This window comes from Rana temporaria, chromosome 10 (genome assembly GCF_905171775.1).
Source record: "Rana temporaria chromosome 10, aRanTem1.1, whole genome shotgun sequence".
Classification (NCBI taxonomy): Eukaryota; Metazoa; Chordata; class Amphibia; order Anura; family Ranidae; genus Rana; species Rana temporaria.
Genome location: NC_053498.1, coordinates 20,157,282 through 20,183,312, shown reverse-complemented (window position 1 = coordinate 20,183,312; position 26,031 = coordinate 20,157,282). Strand labels below are relative to the sequence as shown.

General features: G+C 45.6%; 1 protein-coding gene across 4 annotated transcripts in view; it reads right to left on the bottom strand.

The window, feature by feature from the left end:
- Positions 1 to 26,031, bottom strand: part of CADM4 (cell adhesion molecule 4) — a 658,906-nt gene that overhangs the window by 64,564 nt on the left and 568,311 nt on the right. For all 4 annotated transcript variants that reach the window (XM_040327345.1, XM_040327344.1, XM_040327346.1 and 1 more), the window contains 2 exons: positions 24,868 to 25,002; positions 14,509 to 14,670 (listed from right to left, as the gene is read on the bottom strand). In XM_040327345.1, coding sequence (XP_040183279.1) covers positions 14,509 to 14,670; positions 24,868 to 25,002 — 297 coding nt within the window. The remainder of the gene's footprint in view (positions 1 to 14,508; positions 14,671 to 24,867; positions 25,003 to 26,031) is intronic.

Sequence of the window (26,031 nt, the reverse complement as noted above, 5' to 3'; positions counted from 1 at the left end):
AGCAGTGCGACCGCGGGTCCCGTGGACTCGATGTCTACCGGTAACTTGTCGTTAAGGTTCCCCTATCGAGATGGTTCCTGTAAGGACTGCGCAGGCGCAATCCTTGCCGACGGAAATCTCCGAACCTCGGCCGGCATCCAGACTCATTCCTTAACATCCCCGTGGATTGGAGGATGTTAAAAAAAAAAAAAAACGGAGGCTGAGCGAGCAGTCCATCCATAGAGGGCGCTGGAGCGCCGCCCCCTCTGGCTCCGCACCGCCACTGAAAATAACACACATTCATGCATTTCATGAATGTATGTTATTGTTGCCAGCTGCCGCCTGTCTATTAAGGTGTCCAGACATTGAGCACCGACCACCTGAATAAAGGCAGCTGGTTGGCTGTCCGAGTACAGCCCTCGTCTCCAGGATGCTTTATCCAGGGAAGGTATGGGGTGCGTTCCTTGGATAAGACTGACGGCCGTCTCAGCCAATCAGGTTCGCCGATTTTTGTTTATCGGTAACCTGATTGGCTGAAGCGTCACCAAGGCAGGAGAAGACATCGAGGGACATGTAAAAATTAAGGTAAGTGCATTTTACAGGGCACAGCGGCGACAATGGGCATCAATGGGCACAGTGGTGACAATGGGCATCAAGGGCACAGCGGCGACAATGGGCACAGTGGCATCAAGGGCACAGTGGTGACAATGGGCACAGTGGAAACAATTAAAGGGCACAGTGACATGCACAGTGGAAACAATGGGCACAGTGGCGACAGTTAAAGGGCACAGTGGCGACAATTGAGGGGCACAATGGCTGCGTTTGATGGCATGGCATAGTGGCTGCGTTTGATAACTTTGATGGCATGGCACAGTGACTGCGTTTGATGGCATGGCACAGTGACTGCGTTTGATGGCATGGCACAGTGACTGCGTTTGATGGCATGGCACAGTGACTGGGTTTAATGGCATGGCACAGTGACTGCGTTTGATGGCAGGGCACAGTGGTGACAATTGATGGCACAGCGACTGCGTTTGATGGCATGGCACAGTAGTGACAATTGATGGCACAGCGACTGTTTGATAGCATGGCACAGCGACTGTTTGATGGCATGGCACAGCGACTGCGTTTGATGGCATGGCACAGCGACTGCGTTTGATGGCATGGCACAGCGACTGCGTTTGATGGCATGGCACAGCGACTGCGTTTGATGGCATGGCACAGCGACTGCGTTTGATGGCATGGCACAGCGACTGCGTTTGATGGCATGGCACAGTGACTGCGTTTGATGGCATGGCACAGTGGTGATAATTGATGCCACAGTGGCTGCATTTGATGGGCACAGTGAGGCTGCAATTTTTTTCTTTTTTTTTTGTTTGCGCCCCCCCCAAAAAATTTTGAGCACCAGCCGCCACTGTTGGCACCCATTATGTTTATAAGTCGAGTCGCTTTCAGGTACCCATCTAGCTTTTGAAGGGTTGGAGGCCGCGCAGCAGGAGTAACTCAGTCATTTGTGAGCAAATGTTTAGGTGGTGATGGGGGAGGATTAGAAAGGTTCTCTTCTGATGTGTTCTGGCCAGCTACACCGGAGGGAGGTGGTAAGCCCCTTTTGGTGGGCTTGGGCTGCTGCCTCTGGGTACGGCCTTGTGGACCTTTCCGCGTGTACTGGTAAAGGTAGAAAGAGAGGGAGCACCTAATATCCAATGGAATGCAAGTCAAGAGGTGGATATGTAGTCATTTATTGAACATAGTAACAAGTGATCAAGCCAACGCGTTTTGGAGAAAAAAAGACTCAGGGCTAGTGCGGTTTGTTGATGGTAAATTGAGAAGGATCCTAAATGAGGGTTTCTGTAACACTTAGGAATTGACTTTATTTGCTGTGTTTGCAGTGGCAGTATAGAGGTACTCATCTAGGGAGACCTATCTGAGAGCTGCCTAACCAGAAACAGTGAGCTTACTTACAAACCTTTTTGTATTTTGCATCACAAAAGGTTTATTGGGTTTTCAAATTTTAAAAATTGTAGGCAGAGGCAAAGTACTGAAAACTGCATGGCACTAGGAGCTCTGTGACCAGCACTGAGGGTGGGGGTATGGGTTATGCCAATGGGATGTGCTCTGCATCAACGGGTAAGAATGCCTCTGTGGGAGACGGCAGAGGGGATGCCAATCAGCTCAGAGGAAGAGCTTTAAAATGGGAGGAAGGATCGATCTGGACATAGACAACAGAAGAAGAATAGAAAAAAGAACCAGAGGTATAGAGAAAAGGGGAGGGGTTAGTCCAGTGTGGGCCACCAGCTGGACATAGCAAACGTGAATTGTAGAGGTCTTCATACCGAAAAATAGAGTGCATTTTATGTTCAAGTGGGGGTTATAAGTTAGCAGGGCCGCCATCAGGAATTGTCAGGGCCCCTTACACTGCTTCAGGCATGGGAGCAGAGAACGGGGGGGGGGTGCTGCCTCCACAAATTGAGAAGCGGGGGGCTGTCGTGAATTGCTGGGGGGGCTTGCCACTAATTGAGAAGCGGGGGTGCTGCCGCAGCAAATTGAGGTCGGGGGGCTTTGGGTGCTGGAATCCAAGGACCTAGACTATGGAGCGCTCTACCAACCAGCATCCGGTTGGAGGTGAATCACCTGGCCTTTCAGAAAAAAACTCAAAACCCATCTTTTCTGAGGGCAAAAGTACAGTAGGGAAAGGATACTAAGCGCCCACAGGCGATTCAGTTCGCATGTGTTGCGCTAAATAAGTTTCTCACTCACTCACTAATTGAGAAGCGATACCGCAGAGAATTGAGGTCGGGCGGCTTTGGGTGCCAACGAACAAAAAGGGGGAGGTTGGCATCAGGGGACCTTGGGACCTCCGGGCCCCTTAGAAAAAAAAGGGGGTTGCCCCTGGTGGCGGCCCTGTAAGTTAGCTAGGGGCCCAGACTGTTAAGAATTTAGCACGAGTCTCCTCAAGAATGGAAGTGAGCTTCTCATGGACCATAGTCCTCATGAACCACTGTTGGACTTCGGCGACATTGAGAAATGGTTGTCCCCAAGCTTGAGCAGTGCCTTTTAAATGTATTTCTCCGTAAATTTTTAAGTAACAATCACAGCCCTTCTGAATGGTAGTAAACACAATTGTCACCCCCAACACGCACTGCCAAAACCTATAAACAACAAGGATGTTGTAACAAGTCCATTAAATTGCCATCCCTTTAGAACAAAGACTACTGCCAGCGTCTCATGAATGAGCAAAAGGCACTTATTAGAAGATGCTCAATTTGTATATTTAACAAACGCGGGTCCTCATGGGATGACATAAATCTCAAAGATGTCAATAGCTGTGAAGGTCGTGGAATAGGTGAGATGAGGTCAGCTGGAATTATGAAGCTTTACATAGAGTATAAAGGGTCTGTACACGGATTATAAAGGATTACCAGCAGTCAATGGGGTCTGATGGGGGTAACTGTCATAGTTTTAAGAACTAGGAGTAGTTAGGGGGTCAAAGTTATGGAGTATTAAAAGAAGACCGAGGCCTTTGACCCGAGATAATTGGATCCACCAACTGTCAACAGACGTTCAGTTAGTGATTATGACTTACTTTGACTTATACTCAAACATTTAAAAGGTCATTAGAGGTTTTGTGGCTTGTTTTTATGATGCTTGCCATTTGGCATTCAATAAGAATTAAAGGATAAGTGTACTTTTCTGGCTACATGGTGAACTTTAAACTGTTATAAGATCCACTATTCAAATACGCAGGATGTGGTTTGAAATCTGCCATCAATTTCAATTTACAGCAAGATGCAATAGTTTTAAACTGAACTGCTTTTGTTAAAGTTTGCTTGAAAAAAAAAAAAAGATCTTTTTCATTTTGATTTTTTTTGGGGTGTATTTCGAGTAATTTAAGTTCATTAAAATGTAGTGTTCTTTTTTTTATTTATTTTTTAGTACAGCTTTGTTTCAGTTTTTTATGGGGGAGCTTCAGTCTTTTTTTTGTTTAATTAAACCACTTGAAGACCAGGCATTTTCTGGCACTTTTTGTTTACACGTGAAAATCTTTTTTTATACATCTCTATCTAGATATAGATATAGACATATTTATATTTCTCTCGCTCTATATATAGAGTAGTTTAAATATCAAATATCTATATCAAGAGTCGTTTAAAGCTTGTTGCACCCAATATTTTGTACATTTTGCTATAATAAATATCCCCAATTAAAAAAAAAGTTCTAGGCCCAGATTCACAAAGCACTTACGCCAACGTATAACAAGTTACACCGACGTGAGTGCAAATGTGCGCTGTCGTATCTGTGCACCAGACCCACAAACAGATATGCGCCCAAAACCAGGCTACACCCCGCCGACGTAGCTTGCCTACGCTGGCGTAGGGTGGGTGCACATTTAGGCTGGGTGCATGGTGCCGCTCCCATTGATTAGCCATTCAAACATGCAAATGAGGGAAATACGGCGATTCACGAACCTGCGTGCGCTCGACGCAGGCTACACGAGGTGCGCGTAAGTTGTACGTCTGTGTGAAGTTATTCCCCATAAAGGAGGTGCAACCCAGCAGCAGACATGCAAAGGTCTGCACCAGGGAACAAGCTGGCGTATTTTACGTTGGACGTGTGTCTGGCTGGGCGTAGGTTCATGCCGTACGCAGTGATCCGGCGTAGTTTAGGCAGTTGTTCCGACGTGGTTGTGAGCAGGCGTCACGGCGCATGCGCAGTTCGTGATACGTATCTGTCTGGCGCTCGGACCATCATTTGCATGGGGTTACGCCTCATTTGCATGGGTCACTCCCACTTCCACCTATGCCGGCGTACGCCTTCGAATCCCATGCCACACTGGCGCAGTGTTGGGAGCACTGGCTTGTTGAATTCATTGCTTGCCTCTCTGCGCTGCGTTGGCGTAGCGTACATTGGTTACTCTACGGCGGCATAATGTGCGCCCACTCTCTGTGAATCTGGGCCATAGTGTCTACAAAATAGGGGATAGATTTATGGCATATTTATTATTATTTTTACTAGTAATGGCGGCAAACTGGTTTTTATCGGGAATGCGTCATTATGGCGGACATTTCGGACACCGTCGACACATTTTTGGGACCATTGGCATTCATACAGCGTTCAGTGCTATAAGAATGCACTAATTACTGTAAAAATGTCACTGGAAGATAAGGGGTTAACACTAGGGGGAGTTCAAGGGGTTAACTGCGTTCTAACTATAGGGGGAGGGGACTCGCTATAGGAGATGACAGATTGTGGTTCCTACGAACATATTCGCCAGCACACCGTGGATCACAAGGATAGCAACGTTTTGAGATCGCGCAGGGCCTCTTCGTCAGGCACTTGCCTGACGAAGAGGCCCTGCGCGACCTCGAAACGTTGCTATCCTTGTGATGTTTTCACTGCAATAAATTTTTGGACGTTCTGTACGATCCACGATGTGTTGGCGAATATGTTCGTATGATTGCTGTTCCAGTTCCCAGCTGGTGATCGCTTCAGCACCCATTTCTACAGTTATAGGCCGCTTCTCCAGGAAGGTGTGCGATTGGAATATTGTCTAAGATTGTGGTTCCTGGCTATTAGGAACTCACAAGCTGCATCTCCTCTCCTCACAGAACAGAGATGTGTGTGTTTACACACAAACACAGGTCCCTGTTCTGCCTCTCGTGCCCGCAATCGCGCGTTGCCGGCGGTGATCACGACTGCCGGTCACGAGCATTGTCACCCCCCTTGGTGCATCGGGCGTGTGCGCCTGCCATCCCGCTTAAAGGAGCCGACGTACAGCTACGACGGCTCGCGGGATCGTGCCGATCTACCGCTGTATAATGACGGCAGTTGGTCGGCAAGTGGTTTATTTCACCTTTTCAATCGACTCCAATGTATTTTACCAAAATGGTGAAATTTCCAAGAAATTTCCCAATTTCCATCAAATTGTGAGAAAAAGCTTGATGCAGTTTTGAGAGCCTTTTGTAAAATCCTCTCTGCACCAGTTGCACCTCCCTTCTATGGGCAAAAGGCAGTCAGGAGACCCATAAAAATTCCTTGGGGATTGACTGTGCAGGTGCAATCAGCGTACAGAGGATTTTATCAGCAGCCTACTGGGAGGTGTTCTACATTGAAAAGTGGGACACAGCGGGGGCACACCTAAACACCAACATTTCTCAAAGCCAGAATCTGCATACTGAATGCACACAGGTCGATTTGCACCAATGGCTTTTGAAGTCGGAAGCGCCAACCACCACTTGTCCCCAAATCCAACTCACTGGGTCAAATGGGGTGAAAAGTTTGCTTTAAAAGACGCTAAGAAAGCCGATTTAAACTCTTTAAATGTTTTGAAACCTATTTGAAAATGCCCATTGAACTGATGTTCTAGAGACTAGCTTCAACAAGCTAGGAATAGAAAAATGCAAGTGCCCACAGGGCCTTGGTAAGCAATGATACTGCCATCAGTGCCATTCGTTACTTGTGTTACTTTGACATTCAAAAACATAACTTTGATCCATTCCAAGGCGGATGTGGTACTACTCCTCAATTCAATACCAATAGATAACTGCGCAATGTATGTCATGGGACCAGCTATACAAATACTGAAAAATTCATATGAAAATCAATTTTATGCTCCTAAGGAATGTACTTCATATGATCCAAGAGCCTCAAGGGCAGAGCATGTATAAACCTTATACTAACTGCCTGCAAACACGGGACCGCAGCAGCAGCATCAAGGTAAAAAGGTAACGTGAAGTTTGGTAGTAGAGTCAACCTGAACTCAAAAGGTAAGGATTAGCCATCTATTAGGGCAGGGGTATGGAATTAAAATTCATGGAGGTACATTCAGAAAATGTTCTTTCAGCAGGCGTCCGAGTCCCATATTTGTGCGAAGACTCACATCACAGCCCCCTTCCCCCACACGTACATTGCAGTTTCCCCTTCACGCCACAGCCCTCCCTTTACTATACAGAACCCCCTTTACTAAAAACCCCCTTTAGTAAAATTTACTTGAAAATCGAGAAGGTGTTGAAGAGTCTCGCAGCCGCGGGGCTATCTGAGCAGTCCTGGGCCGGATGTCACACAGGCACAGCAAGCAGAGTGAAGCCGCCTCCCCCTCCAGTGTTTATGTGTATACAGGGAGGGAACCTGCTGCCTGTGCCGCACTGATGGCTGATCTGAGGTGTTGAATCGAATGTGAGGGGGGGGTCCGTCTGTGCTGAAGGGGGGATTTGTGCTGAATGGGGGGTCCATCTGTGCTGAACGGGGGTCTATACTGAAGGGGGAGTTATGTGCTGAAGGGGGGGTCCATCTGTGCTGAATGTGGGTCTGTGCTGAAGGGGAGGTCTGTGCTTAAAGGGGGTCAATCTGTGCTGAATTGAGGGGTCTGTGCTGAAGGGGTGGTCCATCTGTGCTGAACGGAGGGGTCTGTGCAGAACGGGGGATCTGTGCTGAAGGGGGCGTTCATCTGTGCTGAATGGAGGGGTCTGTACATTCTCTAGGCTATATTTATATAGGCATGGAGTGAAGCTGAATTATCTCAAGAGCTATTTTACACTGCCAGCTGGCCGCGTTATCGGTATTGCGCCACTAAAAAGAGTCTCTTTACCATCCTTTTAGCTGTGCTATTCGGCTATTCGCCAGGGCGCTTTTAAATCCCGCTAGCGTTTAAAGAAAGGGTTAAATGCGACTGTGTATCGCCGCTGCCGAAGCCCCCCCCCGAAAAAATTTCAGCGGACGCCCATGCCTAGTCCCCTTCACAGTCCCCTCTTCTTTGTATCCCAATCCCCTTCCTCAATCCCCCCCCCCTTCACAATACAGCCCCCTTTCACATTACAGCATCTCCTTCACATCAAAGTCCCACTTTGTAACACATCACCCTCTTTACATTACAGCACTCCCCTTTACATTACAGCATCTTATTTATAATACAGCCCACCCCTTTCCATGCATCCCAGTCCCCTTCACCGCCCGCCCCCTTTCTTGTATTCCAGTCCCCCCCTTAATTGTACACCAGTCCCCTTCGCAGCCCACTCCCCTCATTTCTTGTATACCAGTCCCTTTCACAGGCTCCCCCCTTCCTTACATCCCCCAGTCCTTTTAACATGAAAGCCCCTCCTTTACATCACATTTCCGCCTTCCAATCATAGTCCTTCTCCAATCCTACCTTATCCAGTAGTATGTAGGCAGAAGGCTTGACTTGTGTGGAAAGAGGGCAGGCCTGCCCAATGTTCCATGCATCTCAGCCCCCTTTGCAGCCCCCCCTTCTTGTATCCCATTCCGCCTCACAGCCCCCCTTCTTGTATCCCATTCCCCCTCACAGCCCCCCCTTCTTGTATCCCATTCCCCCTCACAGCCCCCCCTTCTTGTATCCCATTCCCCCTCACAGCCCCCCTTTTTGTACCCCATTCCCCCTCACAGCCCCCTCTTCTTGTATCCCACTCCACCTCACAGCCCCCCCTTGTTTGTATCCCAGTCTTCTTTACATATTCCCCTTTCTTGTATCCCAACCCCCCGTTTCTTGTATCCCAGTCCTCTTCACAACCCACCCCACCAACTTGAATACACATCCCCTTCACAACCCCCCTTAGATGAAAGCCTCTCCTTTACATCACATTACCCCCTTTAAATCATAATCCTTCTCCAACCTTTCCAATCCTACCTTACCCAGTAGTTGGTAGGCAGAAGGCGTGGCTTGTGTGAGCGCAGGACTGCCCAACTTTTCCTGTTAACAGACAGGTGATTGGTTGCTAGGACCACTCCGTCCTTGCAACAAATCACCAGCTTTTAAACTTTAAATATTGGGCAGTCCGGCCCTCTGCCCACACATGCCACGCCTTCTGCCTACCAACTGCTGTGTAAGAATAAAAGTGGAGGCGGTGGCAGGGAAGATATCAACCAGGAGAGGACCCCCAGGTTGCTATATGGCAGAGTCTCGGTCCAGGTAGGACTGTCATTCAGTCCAGGTCCGGGCCGCAGTCCGCCATTTAGTGATGACTTTTTTAGGGAATACCTACAAATGTAATTGTGCCTAAGCAATACACTGAAAAATGTACCATTTGCCTGGCAATCCTTCTGAAAAATAAGAATCCAGTTCCTGTGCAGTAGCCTAATAGCTATATATCTGCAGCATGAGACCATATAGAATTTTGCCCCTAACTTCTGGTTTCATGAGATTTGGGGATGTCATTTCTGTGCTTCTCACGGTTCTCCTTGCTGGAGAGGAAGTTGTACCTGTGGACCTGCAGTGCAAAGACAACCACGTTTTTGTTTATTTTAGTGCTTTCTCCACATATCCTGCTGCTTCTTGATCATTACCCCACCAGTCATCAAGGGGGCAGCCCTGACATAAAGATGCAAAGCTCTGAACCACCAGTAAGATGGTCACCTCCACACATATACACAGTGCAGAACAAGGTATGATAAGTCAGTAATATGGAAAGAGAAGATCAGCAGCAGGCAATACTGGTCACTAGGCTTTGCCAACTGACTTCTAATGACTTATTTTTTTTAGCACAACAGTACAGGTCCTCTTTTAGTACTGCCTGTGCTTGTTTTGATACTGATATGCTTTTTGTTACCAATGTATTCATATTTCAAAAAGATTTTCAAAGTGAGATATTAAAGTTACGTTTTAATAAGACGTGCCCTACATTCTCTACAATATTTATGATATTTCGAAATGGGTCTTTGGCAGAAAGCAGCCATTAATATTATTTTGCTTTTTGATATTCACAGCAATACTAAAGTCAGTTTGTGGGGTTTAACCCTTTTAAGGCCTTATTGCACAGTGGGCATAAAAAAAAAATGCTGATTTTACAGGCTTTTGGGGCCAGATTCACAGAAGAGATACGACGGCGTCCGGCCGTCCTAACTATGCGACCGATTCATAGAATCAGTTACGCATAGCTAGCCCTAAGATCCGACAGGTGTAATTGAATTACACTGTCGGATCTTAAGGATGCAATTCTAGGCCGGCCGCTAGGTGGCGAGGCCATTGCGGTCGGCGTAGAATATGCAAATGACTAGCTACGGCGATTCCCGAACGTCCGCGCTGCCCGTCGATCTAACTTTACGTTGTTTCCATCGAGATACGCCGCGTAAAATTAGGGCCGAGCCCTAGGTGTTCTAAGCCATATTAAGTATGGCCGTCGTTTCCGCGTCGAAATTTAAAAAATCACGTTGTTTGCGCAAGTCGTCCGTGAATGGCGCTGGACGCCATTTACGTTAACGTCTCAACAAATGACGTCCGCGCGACGTCATTTAGCGCAATGCACGTCGGGTAATTTTCCAGATGGAGCATGCGCAGTACGTTCGGCGCGGGAACGCGCCTAATTTAAATGGTGCCCGCCCCATTTGAATTGGGCGGGCTTGCGCCAAGCACATTTACGTTACACCGCCGCAAGTTTACAGGTAAGAGTTTTGAGAATCAGGCACTTACGCTGTAAACCTGCGGCGGTGTAACGTAAATGGGAAACGTTACGCCGCCGTGGAGTAACGTAAATCTATGTGAATCTGGCCCTTGGTGTTTTTTCTTCAGCCTGTACAAGCAACCCTATGTTAGCCTATGTGCCCATGCACAATTGAGTGTTTACAGGCATGTTTGAAGAGGGGGGTTTGCAGGTTGATAAAAAAACAAACATCACAAATGTGTTTTTGGGGGGAGCCTTCGGGCAAACAAAATGCTGAATGCTCCTAAACGTGGTGTTTAGGAGCATTCGGCATTTTCAAGCGTACATTGATTATACGGTAAAATTAGCACATGGGAATGTATTGGAAAAAAATACTTATAAAAGCAAATTTCCACACAAACACAGAGATGTTCTGCCTGATGCCATTGCCGTGGTATGAATAGAATGTGCCCTGCCAAAGCCGGAGATGAGCTCCAGACATGGACTAAACCAACATTGGACTGTTGCTTAAACAGGTATGCTGGGGCAGTCACAAGCCTGTAGTTATGGACTAGGGATGTTGGGGAATGTCTTGTCATCATGTTAACCTATTCTTTAAGTAAAATGTTTACAACTTTGCCTTTGCCTGGTCTGAATTGCTATAGGGGTGTAATGCAAGTAACCGGCACATGCAGTCTACAGCTCGAGTCACTAAGTACACTGGGGTATGAGATAACGGTACAAGACTTAATGCAATGTGAAGATACAGGTGGTTACCGAGGGTAACAAAGGTTTCTTTAGCAGCCTGTCCTAAGCCTGCACATGTTGTTGGCAGCCATCCACCTACATTAGCAACGGGAGCAGATCTGCACCGCCGAGGCCCTCATCCTGTACACAGGTACGGAAGACAAAAAGTAAAGTGACGTGAAGTGCATGCCGGGAGTCCGTGCTAGGTGCATGACGGGATCCCATACCGTTACTGGTAGTGAGGTAACGGTGATACGCTGGACAAGTGGAAAGGGCATTGGCTCTGCGCGGCCCTCCTAAATGCACAAGTGACTATAGTGATGAAGAATACATCAAGAGAGTATTCTGGAGTTGGTTTATGTTTAGTCATCTGTCCGGGTTGTGAGCATGGCTAGAAGTAAAGGTATCCCGAGTGTAAAGCACGGACCCTGCACAAAGCGCTTCACGTAGTCCAAAAGAACCCACTCTGGGATAGGCCTCTCATGTGACCCTTGCTTGGCGCCCAACTAGGAGAGGAACATGGAGGGAGTGTTACCAGCCTGCTCGGTATCCCACGTGTAAAGCAGTGAACCTGTACAAAGTACCTAGCATAGCCCAGAAGAACCCACTCCAGGGCAGGTTTCTCATGTGACCCTTGCTTGGCACCCAACAAGTAGGGAAACATGGAGGATGCAACTTCCACCCCACAGCCCCACAACCTGGACCCAAGAGGAATAATTCAGCCACTGGATTTATTTTTTATAGACACTCCATGGATTAGATTTTTATAAATGGTTTGCGTCCGTACACAATTGCCACAGTATTTAATTGCTACAATGTTTTTATGTCTATCTAGCTACACTATATGGTCCACTCCAATTTATTGAGTTCGGGTGTTTCCAGTGGAGGCTGCTGTTAATGCTACAGAAAATAAAGACATTGAGGACTATTTTTCTATGTGTGTGCAAACATTTTGGGGAAAGCCTTTTCTGTTTTAGTATGTCTATACCACGGTGTACAAATCCAGCTCCATAAAAACATGAAGAGTGATGCCGCATATACACGACCGCTTTTCGTGTTGTAAAAAATGACGTTTTTAGGGGTCTAGAAAAAAACAACGTTTTTTTCAACCCGATCATTAAAACGGCCTTGCCTACACACAATCGTAAAAAAAAAATGCTCTAGCAAAGCGCGGTGATGTACAACACGTATGACGGCACTATAAAGGGGAAGTTCCATGCGGATGGCGCCACCCTTTGGGCTGCTTTAGCCGATTCCTTGTTAGTAAAAGTCGATTTGCGTCTGTTACAGCGTGATGAATGTGCTTACTCCATTACGAACGCTAGTTTTACCAGAACGAGCGCTCCCGTCTCATAACTTGCTTCTGAGCATGCACGGTTTTTTCACGTCGTTACCACACACGACCATTTTTTACAAGCTGAAAAACTGCAACGTTAAAAACGTCGTGTGCCCATTTTTTAGATCTTGACAAATGCTCTGAAGCCCACACATGATCGTTTTTAATGACATTAAAAAAAAAATCATTTTTTAGAACCCGAAAACCGGTCGTGTGTACGCGGCATAAGGTGCTACAATTCTAAAAGGTGAAAAAGTCCTCAAGGGCTTTCGGGTGCAGAATAAGCAGTCGCACAGCTGCAAACACAAATGGTAGGAAGAAAGACCATCCAAGACTCCAAACGTGTTTTTAAAAATCTTCAAAATGTATTGGTTCTCAATATACATGACCTCTATTAATGTATTGTTGAGTTAACCATATGCCTTTGTTGTTAGTTGGGGTTTTGCTCACTCACGTATTGTGTTGCTTTTTGCATATTTAATTTTTGTTGTGAACAAGGCTGACATGGCTGAAACACATTCACATCTGCTGTAATGACATTGTTTCCTATAGAGAACCAATACATTTGAAGATTATTTAAGAGCATATATATGGAGTTGGACTATCCAAGAAGACATGGTTTGACCAATTTGGTGTGGAGAAACTCAAGTTGCCTGCGCAGAACCCTGATGTCAACACCTTCTGCTTTGGGATAAATTGAAAAGATGATTGGTTTTCCTATCCAATGCCAGTACCTGACCTCCCAAATACTCTTGCGGCTGAATGGGCACACATTTCCATAGACACGCTAGAACATTTTGTGGAAAGCCTCCCAAGAAGAGTCCAGGCTCTTAGGCCCCTTCCACACCGGACGGATCCGTGAGCGGTGTCCGCCAGCTGAGCGGGAGATCTCTATGTTTATCTCCACTGAGCCGGCGGATGACAGGCCCCTCTCTGCTCACTGAGTGGGGAGGGGCTTGTTGAGCGCTGCTGCTTGTCTATGGAGGGATCGGACAAAAACGGACAGCATTTCCGGTTTCATCAGAGCTCACCCGATCCGATAGGACGGATGGCGACGTATCGCCATCTGTCTGATTTTAGCGATCGAATCGGATGTCAGCAGACACGCTCACCACTGACATCCGATGCTCCATATACATGCATTGAGCGCCCGTTCAGGTCCGCCGAATAAACTGACTGTGAAAGGGGCCAGTCACAAAGGGGTTTCTATCCCATATTGAATGCCCATGGATTTGTCCAACAAGCTCTTAGCCCCCATTCACACCTAGGCGTTTTGTCGCCTGTAGTGTGACGCCGCTGCCGCCCCGAGACGCCAGAGGGATGATTTAACATTGCCCTCTATGGAGATGGTTCACATCTCCACGCCGAACGCCTGCCGCCTGAAAAAAATTCCCGGACCTTTTTTCAGGCGGTGTTCGGCATAGGAGATGGGAACCATCTCCATAATAGGGGGACAATCTAGGGGCACATCTAGGCAGACAATCGCGGCGTTTTGTCGCCTGTAGTGTGACGCCGCTGCCGCCCCGAGACGCCAGAGGGATGATTTAACATTTCCCTCTATGGAGATGGTTCACATCTCCATGCCTGCCACCTGAAAAAAAGTCCCGGACCTTTTTTTCAGGCGGCGTTCGGCATAGGAGATGGGAACCATCTCCATAGGGGGACAATCTAGGGGCACATCTAGGCGGACAATCGCAGCGTTTTGTCGCCGCAAATCGCGGTACAAAACGCCGCTATTTGTCGCCGCAATTCGCGGGACAAAACGCCGCGATTTTGTCTGCCTAGATGTGAATGCAGCCTTATAACTGTTGTGGTCAAATGTCCATAACATTTTGGCCATGTAGTGCATCTAGTATGTTTCAGTTTGTTATATAAAAGTCCCACAAGCAACATTTTTACCACATTTGAAAAAACTTTTCCTCAGGATTAGGCTGCTGCTGGAATCTACCAGTCTATAGATGTAAACAAGCAAGTTTCGGTGATCTGAACATACATTTTTTTTTTCTTTTGGAAGTTGATTTTGTGCCTTGGCTATGTTAGAGTCTAGCTAAGAACAATATAGTCATTAATTCTACTTACACTGAACATCCAGGACATACTGCGTCTGCTTTTTCTGCCCTTTAAGAGCTGGATGCGATGCCTCACAGGTAATGATCTCGCCATTGTCCCGCCTCTCTACGGGGAATGCGATCGTGTTTGTGATGCTGAAAGTCTTTATGTTCTCCTGTTTGCTGGCGACACCTATAAAAGTCAATATGTAGATTTTAGTTTTTTTCTCTCATTTTTCAACCTTTCCCCAAAAAAATACACAATACAAAAAATCATGGCAGATGCAAGTTAATTGGCTACTATCAGTAACATTCCACTTCCACATTAGATAAGCTACACCAAGTACACTTAAAGTTCATGATGGACAATTTTTACATTCGGAAAAGGGGTCAGAACCTCTTTGGATGCATTTAACCACTTAACCCCCGGACCATATTGCTGGTCAAAGACCAGAGCACTTTTTGCGATTCGGGACTGCGTCGCTTTAACTGACAATTGCGTGGTCGTGCGATGTGGCTCCAAAACAAAATTGGCGTCCTTTTTTTCCCACAAATAGAGCTTTCTTTTGGTGGTGTTTGATCACCTCTGCGTTTTTTAGTTTTTGCGCTATAAACAAAAATAGAGCGACAATTTTGAAAAATATATATATTTTTTACTTTTTGCTGTAATAAATATCCCCTAAAAATATATAAAACAACTTTTTTTTCCCTCAGTTTAGGCCGATACGTATTCTTCTACATATTTTTTGTAAAATAAAATCGCAATAAGCGTTTATTGATTGGTTTGCGCAAAAGTTATAGCGTTTACAAAATAGGGGATAGTTTTATGGCATTTTTATTAATATTTTTTTTACTAGTAATGGCGGCGATCAGGGATTTTTTTTCGATACTGCGACATTATGGCGGACACTTTGGACACTTTTGACAAATTTTTGGGACCATTGGCATTTTTATAGCGATCAGTGCTATAAAAATGCATTGGATTACTATAAAAAATGCCACTGGCAGTGAAGGGGTTAACACTAGGGGGCGGGGAAGGGGTTAAGTATGTCCCTGGGTGTGTTCTAACTGTAGGGGGGGTGCCCTCACTAGGGGAAATCACTGATCTTCTGTTCATACATTGTATGAACACTAGAATACACTAGAGCAGGGGTCTCAAACTGGTGGCCCACCAGCTGTCGCAAAACTACAAGTCCCATGAGGCAAGGTTGACCGTTACAAGCATGACTCCCAAAGGCAGAGGCATGATGGGACTTGTAGTTTCACAACAGCTGGAGGGCTGCCAGTTTGAGACCCCTGCACTAGCGGAAATTGTCAGAAACCATGAATCAGACCGAGACAGAAGTACAGTTAAATCACACTTGTTTAATAGTAAAAATAAAAAGGTTCAGTAACTGGATCGGGTAGTCGGCCAAGCCAATGTCCAAGAGCCAGCAATAAAGGTAGACATACAGCAAGCAGGATCTGTAGCCAGAGGGAACGTCAGTCAAGCAGGTCTTCAACAGGAACGCAGGAGAAAGACTCTTGTGATGTTAACACAGGCGAAGGCAAAGAGCAAATTAACTGGAAGGCTTTAACTATGCAGAGCTGACGAGCAGGATCAACAACAGGTGGATCACTGTGAAGAGATGGAAGCTGGCAATTAGCCGAAAGCTGAGCTCTCAGCACAGAGAAGGAAGGGCTGAGCCCAGCCCTGACAGAAATTTTCCCTCACTTCCTGTTTGGGGGGACATCAGAGTTAAACCTGGGCCACTTCATCCAAAAGTTATATTTTAGCTGTAGCTGGAACCTGTTGATTGAGCCCCTGGCTTCATACAGGTCGTGGATATTTCAACAGCAAGATCCCTTTGCAGTTACTATCTCCACCTGAGAGTTTTGGGTGTTCCCACCTAGTATTGCATGTTCAAGCTCCTCCTGTTACATTCTGTATACCAGCCACTCTCAAACTTTTTAACGTAGGGGAACCCTTGAAAAAACTTTACACGCTCAGGTAACCCCTCATAATATTTACTATATCAAACTTTCACAGTACATTAGTCACTGAGGCAGATGGCCCTTACATTTGTGGTCCCATTACAGATAGCCAAAAAGATTTTTGTTTATAGTGGTTTACTCATCTTAGAGGCAGAAGTTGCTCATTGCTCAAGGAACCCCTAACAACCTTTCTATGAAACCCTGATTGAGAAAGGCTGGTCTACACTATGATGGACATAGAAGAGCTTTTCACCAGGAACTGAAATGCAGAGAGCTCACCAATAGAATTCTTTAGAGATAGAAGAAACTCAAAGCAGATTAATATTTAATATTAATCTACCTTTCAACCTGAACTCTAGGATTTTTGTAAAAAAAATACCCTTGCAGTGGGGTCCCCCAACCCTGCGCTAAAGGGATAGCAATGTTAGCTCTGTAGTACCTACCATATTCCTCACTCTAGCAGTCTTCTGGAGCTCTCCTCTTCTCTCTGACATCCCTCGCCATCCTTGCGTACAATGTAGGACTGCTGTCTTGCATTGTACATGATGATGTCAAAGTGCAACCATTGGCCTGAGTTCTGAAGAGGCATTGGGGGACAGCAACCCATTTGTTGGAGCTCTGAAGAGAAGAGGCATTGGAGGGCAGCAACCCAATGGTTAGAGCTCTGAAGAGAAGAGGCATTGGAGGGCAGCAACCCATTGGTTGGAGCTCTGAAGAGAAAATGCATTGGAGGGCAGCAACCCATTGGTTGGAGCTCTGAAGATAAGAGGCATTGGAGGGCAGCGACCCATTGGTTGGAGCTCTGAAGAGAAATGGCATTGGAGGGCAGCAACCCATTGGTTGGAGCTCTGAAGAGAAGAGGCATTGGAGGGCAGAAACCCATTGGTTGGAGCTCTGAAGAGAAGAGGCATTGGAGGGCAGCAACCCATTGGTTGGAGCTCTGAAGGGAAGAAGCATTGGAGGGCAGCAACTCATGCCAACCAATCTAAATTACTGACAGACCTGTAACATTTCGTTATAGGCCACTGCAGTATCCAGGCCCATCTAAAGCAAAACTCCAGCCTAAAGTACTATTAAAAAAATGAATAGCTTATCAAAAGATTAAATAACAAAACCAAATTGTGCTGCTATGTTTACCTTCAATCAATGAATTTTCCCCCACAGTATTTTTTTGCATCTCCTCAGCCTGATTGCCAGCATCATTGAACCCCTTCATGGACTCGCCCCAGTCTGTGTCTGGACAGCAAAGGGTGAAGCAGCACAGTGAGGAGTTTATGGCTCTGTCAATCTTCTCCTTCTATCAGCACATTAACCGATTGGCTTCTTGTGCTGCTTCTTCCCCTCACACCCCAGCCCTGCTATACAGGGACTGCAGGAGGCTGATACCATTTCAAATTTAAAAAGCCGAGAGGTCAAGACTAAGATCACCATGTTAATCACAGTAACCCATAGCAACCAATCACAAATCCTCCTTCCCTTAGCCGTCTGGTTGCTATGGTCTACCCTGCTCTGCCTATCTCTGGTTGAGAAGCCCTAGCGGCATGAAGTACATGAGTCACCCTAGATAGTTTATTGCGGCATTAAATAAACAGTTATCACTCATTTTCAGCCACATACATAAACAAAAAGCCAATCTCGTACTGAGGTGTTTATATCGCACATTCCGGCGAGCAATTTCCAGTCAGAAAGGTGCGGTGACCTTGGGATTGGCCCGCATCCAGGCTGCCTGAACACATCTTGGCACAAATCTTAATTTTCTTTTGACAAGAAATAATTAATCCAGTCAGACAGGTCAAATCTCACTCCTACTACTGGGTTAAATTTAGGATTTCCACCGAAATAAACAGATGCATAATGCATAAACATGAGCGCCCAGTCATCTCCACAGGAAGCGGCCATCTTACATGGGGAGATTAATTATTAACGTTTTTTTGCCTGTATACATGACCTTTTTGTTGCCCAGAAGCTGAGAACGCTCATATTTTTTTTTCTGTTTTTATATTATGCTATTTATGTGGAGCTACATCCAACAAGGCGCTGACTGAGACCGGCTTTTTCCAGTTTTGATTTCAGTGCCTCTGAGTGGCTTTAACTTAAAGCAGTGGCGATCCTCTCCTAGACAAAATGGCAATGGAACTTTGCATCGATCGAAAAACACTGCACCCCGCAACAAAAGCGCTTTCAAAGTGAAAACATGCATTCAGCCAAAATGGAATAAAAGGTTTTAAAGAGAAACATTGCTCCCTTTCTTGTATTAAAGACATCATGGCTTAATGTAACTCCAGAGTTTTACAACCCATGCAGCCCTTTCTATTAAAACATACTGTAAAGATTTAAAGCAAAAAACTAAACCCTCCTACTCTTTGGATCCATAGCCACATGATATAGGTATACAAAATAAAGAGTATAGAGGCTGGTGGACAACGCGTTTCACATAGATCCAGGGCTTCTTCAGGATCAACAAGCTCTTTATATCAAGATATGGGTGCAATATCTCCAGTGAAATAATAAACTACAAATTTGCTTATCGCATGATTTCATATTACAATTTTATATAGAAAAAGAGGTGGGACAAACAAACCCACCACCATATTATGAAGCCTCCCAATGGGTGAAAGAATAGCAAAGGAAGCTACCATCTTAGCCTCTGCTTGATCTGCTGTTGTCACAATGCTACACATGTGATGTATGACCAGTGGCGGCTGGTGGCAAAGAATTTTTTTTTCGGGGGGGGGGGGGGGGGGGCGGTGGTAAACAGTACACCCACAGGCTGACCCCCCCCCCACTGGTCCAGTCGATCAGGTTATCCAGAGAACTTATCCCAACGATGGTGGGCAGCACTTCACCTGGGCGACAGGTGGCAGCCATCACTGGCGGCTTCCCCTTCTCTCCTCCGCGGGCATCACAGCAGATTCCGTATCCTCCCTGGTGGCAAATCGGACACTTCTCCTTTCGGCCAATTGGGAAACGGGTCTTCCTGATTGGCCAGGAGGAGAATCAGTGTGAAAATAGCGAATATTCATTTGCTATTATTACACAACTGGGTGGACTTGGTTCGCAGTGCTTGGATCACCAGGGGATCCATGACCTGATTAAGGCTTGGACCTTGAAGAAGTGCACCCTGAAAGCTTGCCCTGAAAAATTGTATGTTAGTCCAAAAAAAAAAAGAAGAGGGATCAGGGACAGTACTCAATGGTTTCTGACCCAAGTGCACCAATATGGCTACAAACACCTAAACCCTGATAAATCAGAGCCGAATGGTACAGATGACATCAAAGCGTCCATTCAATTTTGCCCTCCCAGAGCATAACAGGCTCATGTTAAGTCTAGGGATGTCGCTGCAGGAAGTGAGAGGAAATCTCTCCAAAGGTTAACAAATCTCCTCTTTGAAAGTTATCACTAGAACAAGTGTTCATGTTGGAAAATTTCCACCTTAATTCCTGTTTTGGTGACAAGCAGAAATGTAATTTCCTATCACTTTCTGGCCTGGTGACCAGGGCCGGTGATACCACTAGGCAAACTAGGCAGCCACCTAGGGCGCACTGCTGCCTAGAGTGCCCGGCCACTGGTGTTTCTACTCTCTTCTCTCTGCAGCAACCAACTAATTCTCAGCATCAGCAGGCAGCCACCGCTCCGTTCGCACATAGTGTAAGAGGCGCAGTGGCGTCGGAGGACTGTATCTGCATCCTGACTCCCTAATGATTGGAAGCAAGCAAACATTCATTGATGGGCGCTGGTAGGCTGCATTGATGGGTGCTGGTAGGCTGCGAATTTGATGGACGCTGGTAGGCTGCGAATTTGATGGGCGCAGGTAGGCTGCATTTCATGGGCGCTGGTAGGCTGCATTTCATGGGTGCTGGTAGGCTGCATTTCATGGGCGCTGGTAGGCTGCATTTCATGGGCGCTGGTAGGCTGCATTTCATGGGCGCTGGTAGGCTGCATTTCATGGGCGCTGGTGAGGCTGCATATCATAGGCCCTGGTGAGGCTGCATATCATAGGCCCTGGTGAGGCTGCATATCATAGGCCCTGGTGAGGCTACAGCTGATGGGCTGCATTTGATGGGCGCTTTATTAAAAAGGTGGGGTATACATAGGCAGGACAAAGGGGGTGGAGCCAAATGGGGGCAGCAAAAATAGGTTTCGCCTAGGGTGTCAAAAATCCTTGCACCAGCCCTGCTGGTGGCAATTGCAATACAAACCGAGAGTGAATCCCCAGACAGAACAAAGAGAGCAAAAAAACTGACAGGAATTCTAACTCTTTCCTGCTCAATCCAAAACTAAAAAAAAAAAATGTTTTTAGCCATTAGTCCTTCTCATTCAGACCCTCCATTATACTTAATTTATTCAATTGTGCTGTGTGCTGCTGAAGGGTAGGATCCGAGTTCTGATTGACTGATCCTCCCCTCTAAATCACATGCCCGTTTCGCTAGGTTCTGGTTATGTTCGCCGTTCGGAAGCCAGAGTGGAGTAGCATAGGCATAGTATACAGACAGGGAGTTCTGGGTTTCGTTGACTTTCTCCATCTGTATACTTGTACCAGGCCAATAACTCAAAGTAATGAAGACAGAAGGTTAGGATGACAGCCAGATGTCCACAATGGTAGTCCTATTATGTCTTTAAAGACAAGTTTCCTTTAAGGTAAGACTGTTGTTCAGAATGAAGATTGCAAGTCATTTGTCGATAGATAGATAGATAGATAGATAGATAGATAGATAGATAGATAGATAGATAGATAGATAGATAGATAGATAGATAGATAGACTATAGGACCCTACTTTTATGGGTACCTAACCATCTCACCTATTGGGGGGTTGGACATTCCATTCCAAAACCATGGCCATCAATAAGGAGTCCCCCAACGTTTGAGGCTATAACAGCCTCCACCCTTCTGAGACGGCTTTCCAGAATATTTGGAGCGTCTCTGTGGGAATTAGAGACCATTCAGCCTAAGGCATTTGTGAGGTCAGGTACTGATCTAGAACGAGAAGATTTGGCTGGTCATCCCAAAAAATGTTCAGTAGGGTTGAGGTAGGCACCTTAAATTTCTCCACACCAGACTAGTCAAGACCATGTCTTTATGAAGCCGGCACAGTTATGCTGGAACAGAGATTGACCTTCCCAAAACTGTTACTACAAAATTGGAAGAGCACAATCATCCAAGATGTCTTTGTATGGTGTAGCATTAACCGCGCCCGTCACAAGAAACAACCAAACTCAATCATTTGGAGCGGTGTCAACATACTTTTGGCCATATGGTTAGACATAAAGGAAAATATTGTAGCGATTAAATTTACGCATTTTCTGTGGGATGTCATTGTTCTTACTCCATTATGTAAATGTCTTCATTGAATTTGAAAAGACTTGGTTTTTAATATGATCGGATCTGGGCCACGTTTAATAAACCAAAAGTCTTTTGAAAGTAAGCATCACTTTAAAGGAAATCAAACTTTAAAGGCCGACTTTTGCCGCATTTCTTTTTTTCTTGAGGATTAGCATTGGTTCTGGAAGGTTCCTGATGGCTCGGATCTGGCATAGAACATTCCATGTGTTTGGTAATGTAGAGATTGTGGCTTGCGTCTCTGTCGTTATCTCTCTCCTCCATCTACTCCTTCATTATCTCCCTCCATATCACAGCGGCACAGACTCCCTGTATATCTCCCTATTTATAGCCGCATTTAGCCGTTCTCTACACATCACTGCCACCTTCTTATCTGCTGGAACTCTCTTTATATTTCTCTCTGCATCTCTCCGCCATTTCAATCACCCTGCAGCCACAATGAGTTCTGGATACAATTCTTATCATAAGAAGAGAGCTTGTACTCCTCTCCGTGCAACTTCAACAAATTCTTACTTCTCCCTGAGGGAGAGATCCTTCTTAGAAGTACAAAATGGCTGCCAAGCAAAAGTCCCAGAAACAGGAGAAATCACTTATTAGTTTGCCTTCCCCTAAAACAATCCTCATGCGGCCTTTTTGAAAAAATACAGTTCCAAGCAGGTCTCTGGAACTTTAGTACAAACCCCCCCCCCCCTTTTTTTTTTGCAGCATGAAGTAACAAAGGCAAAACTTCTAACGTTCCCAGGACGAAGAAAGTCCAGCTCTCATGGCACAAACAATAAATTCCCACAACTCAAAGCAATAGATATTAAAGGCAAGTAACTACTACAAGACACAAGTTGGTAAACCAAGACATCATACAATGGAAAGACTGTCAAGGCTTGTAAAGAAAACTTGTTAACAAAAGTAAAACAATGTAAACTTTTTGTTTACATGATATGACAACGTGTTTTCGTAATTTTGAGTCTTGTGCAATGACTATGATGACCCACGATAAATGCTTAGGGGTCCTGCTCAGGCTGACAAGGTCTGATGAGTTAGATGCTGCTGACTTATGAGGGTGCAGGCTGGGGAAAGGTTTGTCCAGACCCAAAGCATGCTGTATAGTTAGGAAGAGATACATGAACAAAAGTTAAAACAATGTAAACTTTTTTGTTTACACGATATGACAACGTGCTTTCGTAATTTTGAGTCTTGTGCAATGACTATGATCCACGGTAAATGCTAAGGGGCCCTGCTCAGGCTGACAAGGTCTGATGAGTTAGATGCCGCTGACTTATGAGGGTGCAGGCTGGGGAAAGGTTCGTCCAGACCCAAAGCATGCTGTATAGTTAGGAAGAGATAGCCTGGCCGCCGCACACCTTGTCTGGCCAGAGCGTTTAGCATGTAAAAGCAGCCTCAGCTCAATTCATCCAGGCCATGCCACCAACATGTTTCGCCCCACCCACCCCGTGGCTTAATTATCGAGGCATGGAGCCATAACTTTATTACCACTGACAGACTACATGAATAACATTGATTGTCGCATTATAACGGCATTTGAAAGTCGTGGGATATATTGGGCAGCAAGTAATCATGTTGGCCCTGAAGTTGATGTGTTAAAAGCAGAGAAAATGGTCATCTCATGTTGTTGTGTATGGGACTGAGCAGCCACAGACCGCTCAGGGTACCCATACTGACCCGTGTCCACAGCCAAATGCGCCTACAATGGGCATTTAAGCATTAAAACTGCACCAAGGATCAATGAAAGAAGGGGCCTGGTCTTATAAATCACATTTTCTTTTACATCATGTTGATGGCCGTGTGTGTGCGTTGCTTACCTGGGCAAGAGTTGGCACCAGGATGCACTATGAGAAAAAAGCAAACCGGCAGAGACAGTGTGATGCTTAGGCGATGTTCTGTTGATTAACTTGAGTCCCGCCATTCATGTGGCTGTTACATTGACAACTACCACCTACCTAAACTTAGTTGCTGACAAAATACAGTCCTTCAAAGAGTTGGTAGTGGCCTCTTTCAGGAGGATAATGTGCCCCGCAACACTGCAAAAATGGTTCAAGAATGGTTTGAGGAACACAACAATGAGTTTGAGGTGTTCACTTGGCCTTGGAATTCTGCAGATCTCAATCCCATTAAGCATCTGTGGGATGTACTGGAAAAACAAGTCCAATCCATGGAGGTCCCACCTCACAACTTACAGGACTTAAAAGGTTCCTTTAAGCTAGTGCATTGTTGGTTCACTTACCTTTTCCTTCCATTTCCCTTCTAAATGTTTTTTTTCTTTGTCTGAATTTCCCACTTCCTGTTCCTCCTCAGTAAGCTTGCCCACATCATCCGAGCCGTTCTGGCTGGGGGTTAGTCAGCGCGCTCGCCCCCTCCCTTGGGACTACATCCCTGCGGGGAGACGCTGTGTAGCCCCAAGGGAGGGGGCGAGCACGGTGACTAACCCCCAGCCAGAACAGCTCAGATGATGGGGGCAAGCTTACAGAGGAGGAACAGGAAGTGAGAAATTCAGACAAAGAAAAAAAACATTTAGAAGGAAAATCGAATGAAAAGGTAAGTGAACCAACAATGCACTAGCTTAAAGGAACCTATTTAGAAAATAAAAAACAAACCTTTACAACCCCTTTAACCTTGAAATTACTTTCTTAATGCATTTCAGCTACAACCAATCAGGAATGGACATTTGTACAAATTGGAATCTATATTTTTAGGTTGTTGTCAGGGATTGGCATTTGTACTGTTATTTTATATTTTTTTTTTCCCGGTCAAAGCAATATCTGGTGTGCCTTCTGCCCAAGCTCCGTGCCCAGAAGTGACACTCTAAGCTGCTGTAAAACTGTCATTTAATTTTTTTTTTTTTTTTTAAGTTATTGACCTCCAACCTGAGATGAGATAAGTCTGATCACCTTAAGCCTCTGCTTGGTCAGGAAGAGAATACAAGTAAATGTTTACTAATCACTGGGAGTGGATATTCAGATTACCATCAATGCCTTTTGGTGGCTGGTAGTTTTAGTGATGTGATGTGATTTTTCTACATAAATCTTAAAATGGAAATAATAAAACATAAAGCAAGTCTCTTACCTTTGAGCTCCCTGCGGTCCCGGTACCAGCGTAGTGTGGCTTCTGGTTTCGTTCTGGGCGCTGAGCAGATAAGCTCCATCTGGCCCCCTTCCACTGCTTGCTCTTTTACTTCTACTTGTGGGTTTTCCGGAGGAACTGTGACAAACAAGAATAACTGAGTATATCAGAGGCTCATTAAAAAAAGACCTGACACTTAAAGAGTACCAGTGACACAAAAATAACAGCAGGAACCATTCAGAAGACCTTCAGTTTATGTCATTAGTTTGTCTTTTAGGGAGATTAAATGTGCAAATTGAAAGCAGTTAGCAGGTATGGATCTCCGGCCAACTCAAGATATACTGGAGGATCGATGGACAGTAGATCCACTTCACAATTTGATGATCTGTGGTGTTTAAATCACAGACAGGGCAGCTACATACCATGCTAATTACTTTGTGCTCCAAAAGTGTGAGATTTACCGAAAAGGACCCCTTTAACTCTTGTTTAACTCTTTTTTTTGCAAAGGTGACAATTATTCCTTAAAGGAAATCTTCAACCCAACATAGAAAGTGCCCCCTGCCCACTCCACTTCTGCTCTGCTACCTGTATGGTGGCTATATTTTTATATATTTTTAGGGGGTTATTTGGTGGCTCCCCCGGAGAACCCAAAACAACCGACAACCGGTGGACCTCTCGATCACATCTGAAACATGCCAGCATTGGACAGAGCAAAGGCAGGGCATAAGAAGATCTCAGCGGGACAATGCTGGATCCGCTGGATGTGCAAGTATCTCAAATAGTGGGGGTAAAAGGAAAAAAATACTGGGGGGCGGGGCTGTTAGGTGATCCGCTTTGAACTGGCGCAACACTAGTAAATTTTCGAATGAATGTTCGTACAGACATTTGGATGAAAATTCTCAGTACGTTCAATGACTTGGCGCGTGTCTTTCAAAAGTTCTTTAGAATGTTGTTTAACATTTGAAGCGCTATTGATCAACCAAGTGAAAATGCTTGCATCCTTCTGATAAGTTCTCAACTCCTACTGATCATTCACACCTTCTACTCAAATTCCTTATCTCCTACCAAACAAATGGTCACCTCTTACTGAAAATCCCTGCCCCCTTTTATGCCCATGTTATGCCTATGTTTTGTTAACTTAGCACTCTCTAGTGCTAGAATTGGTCC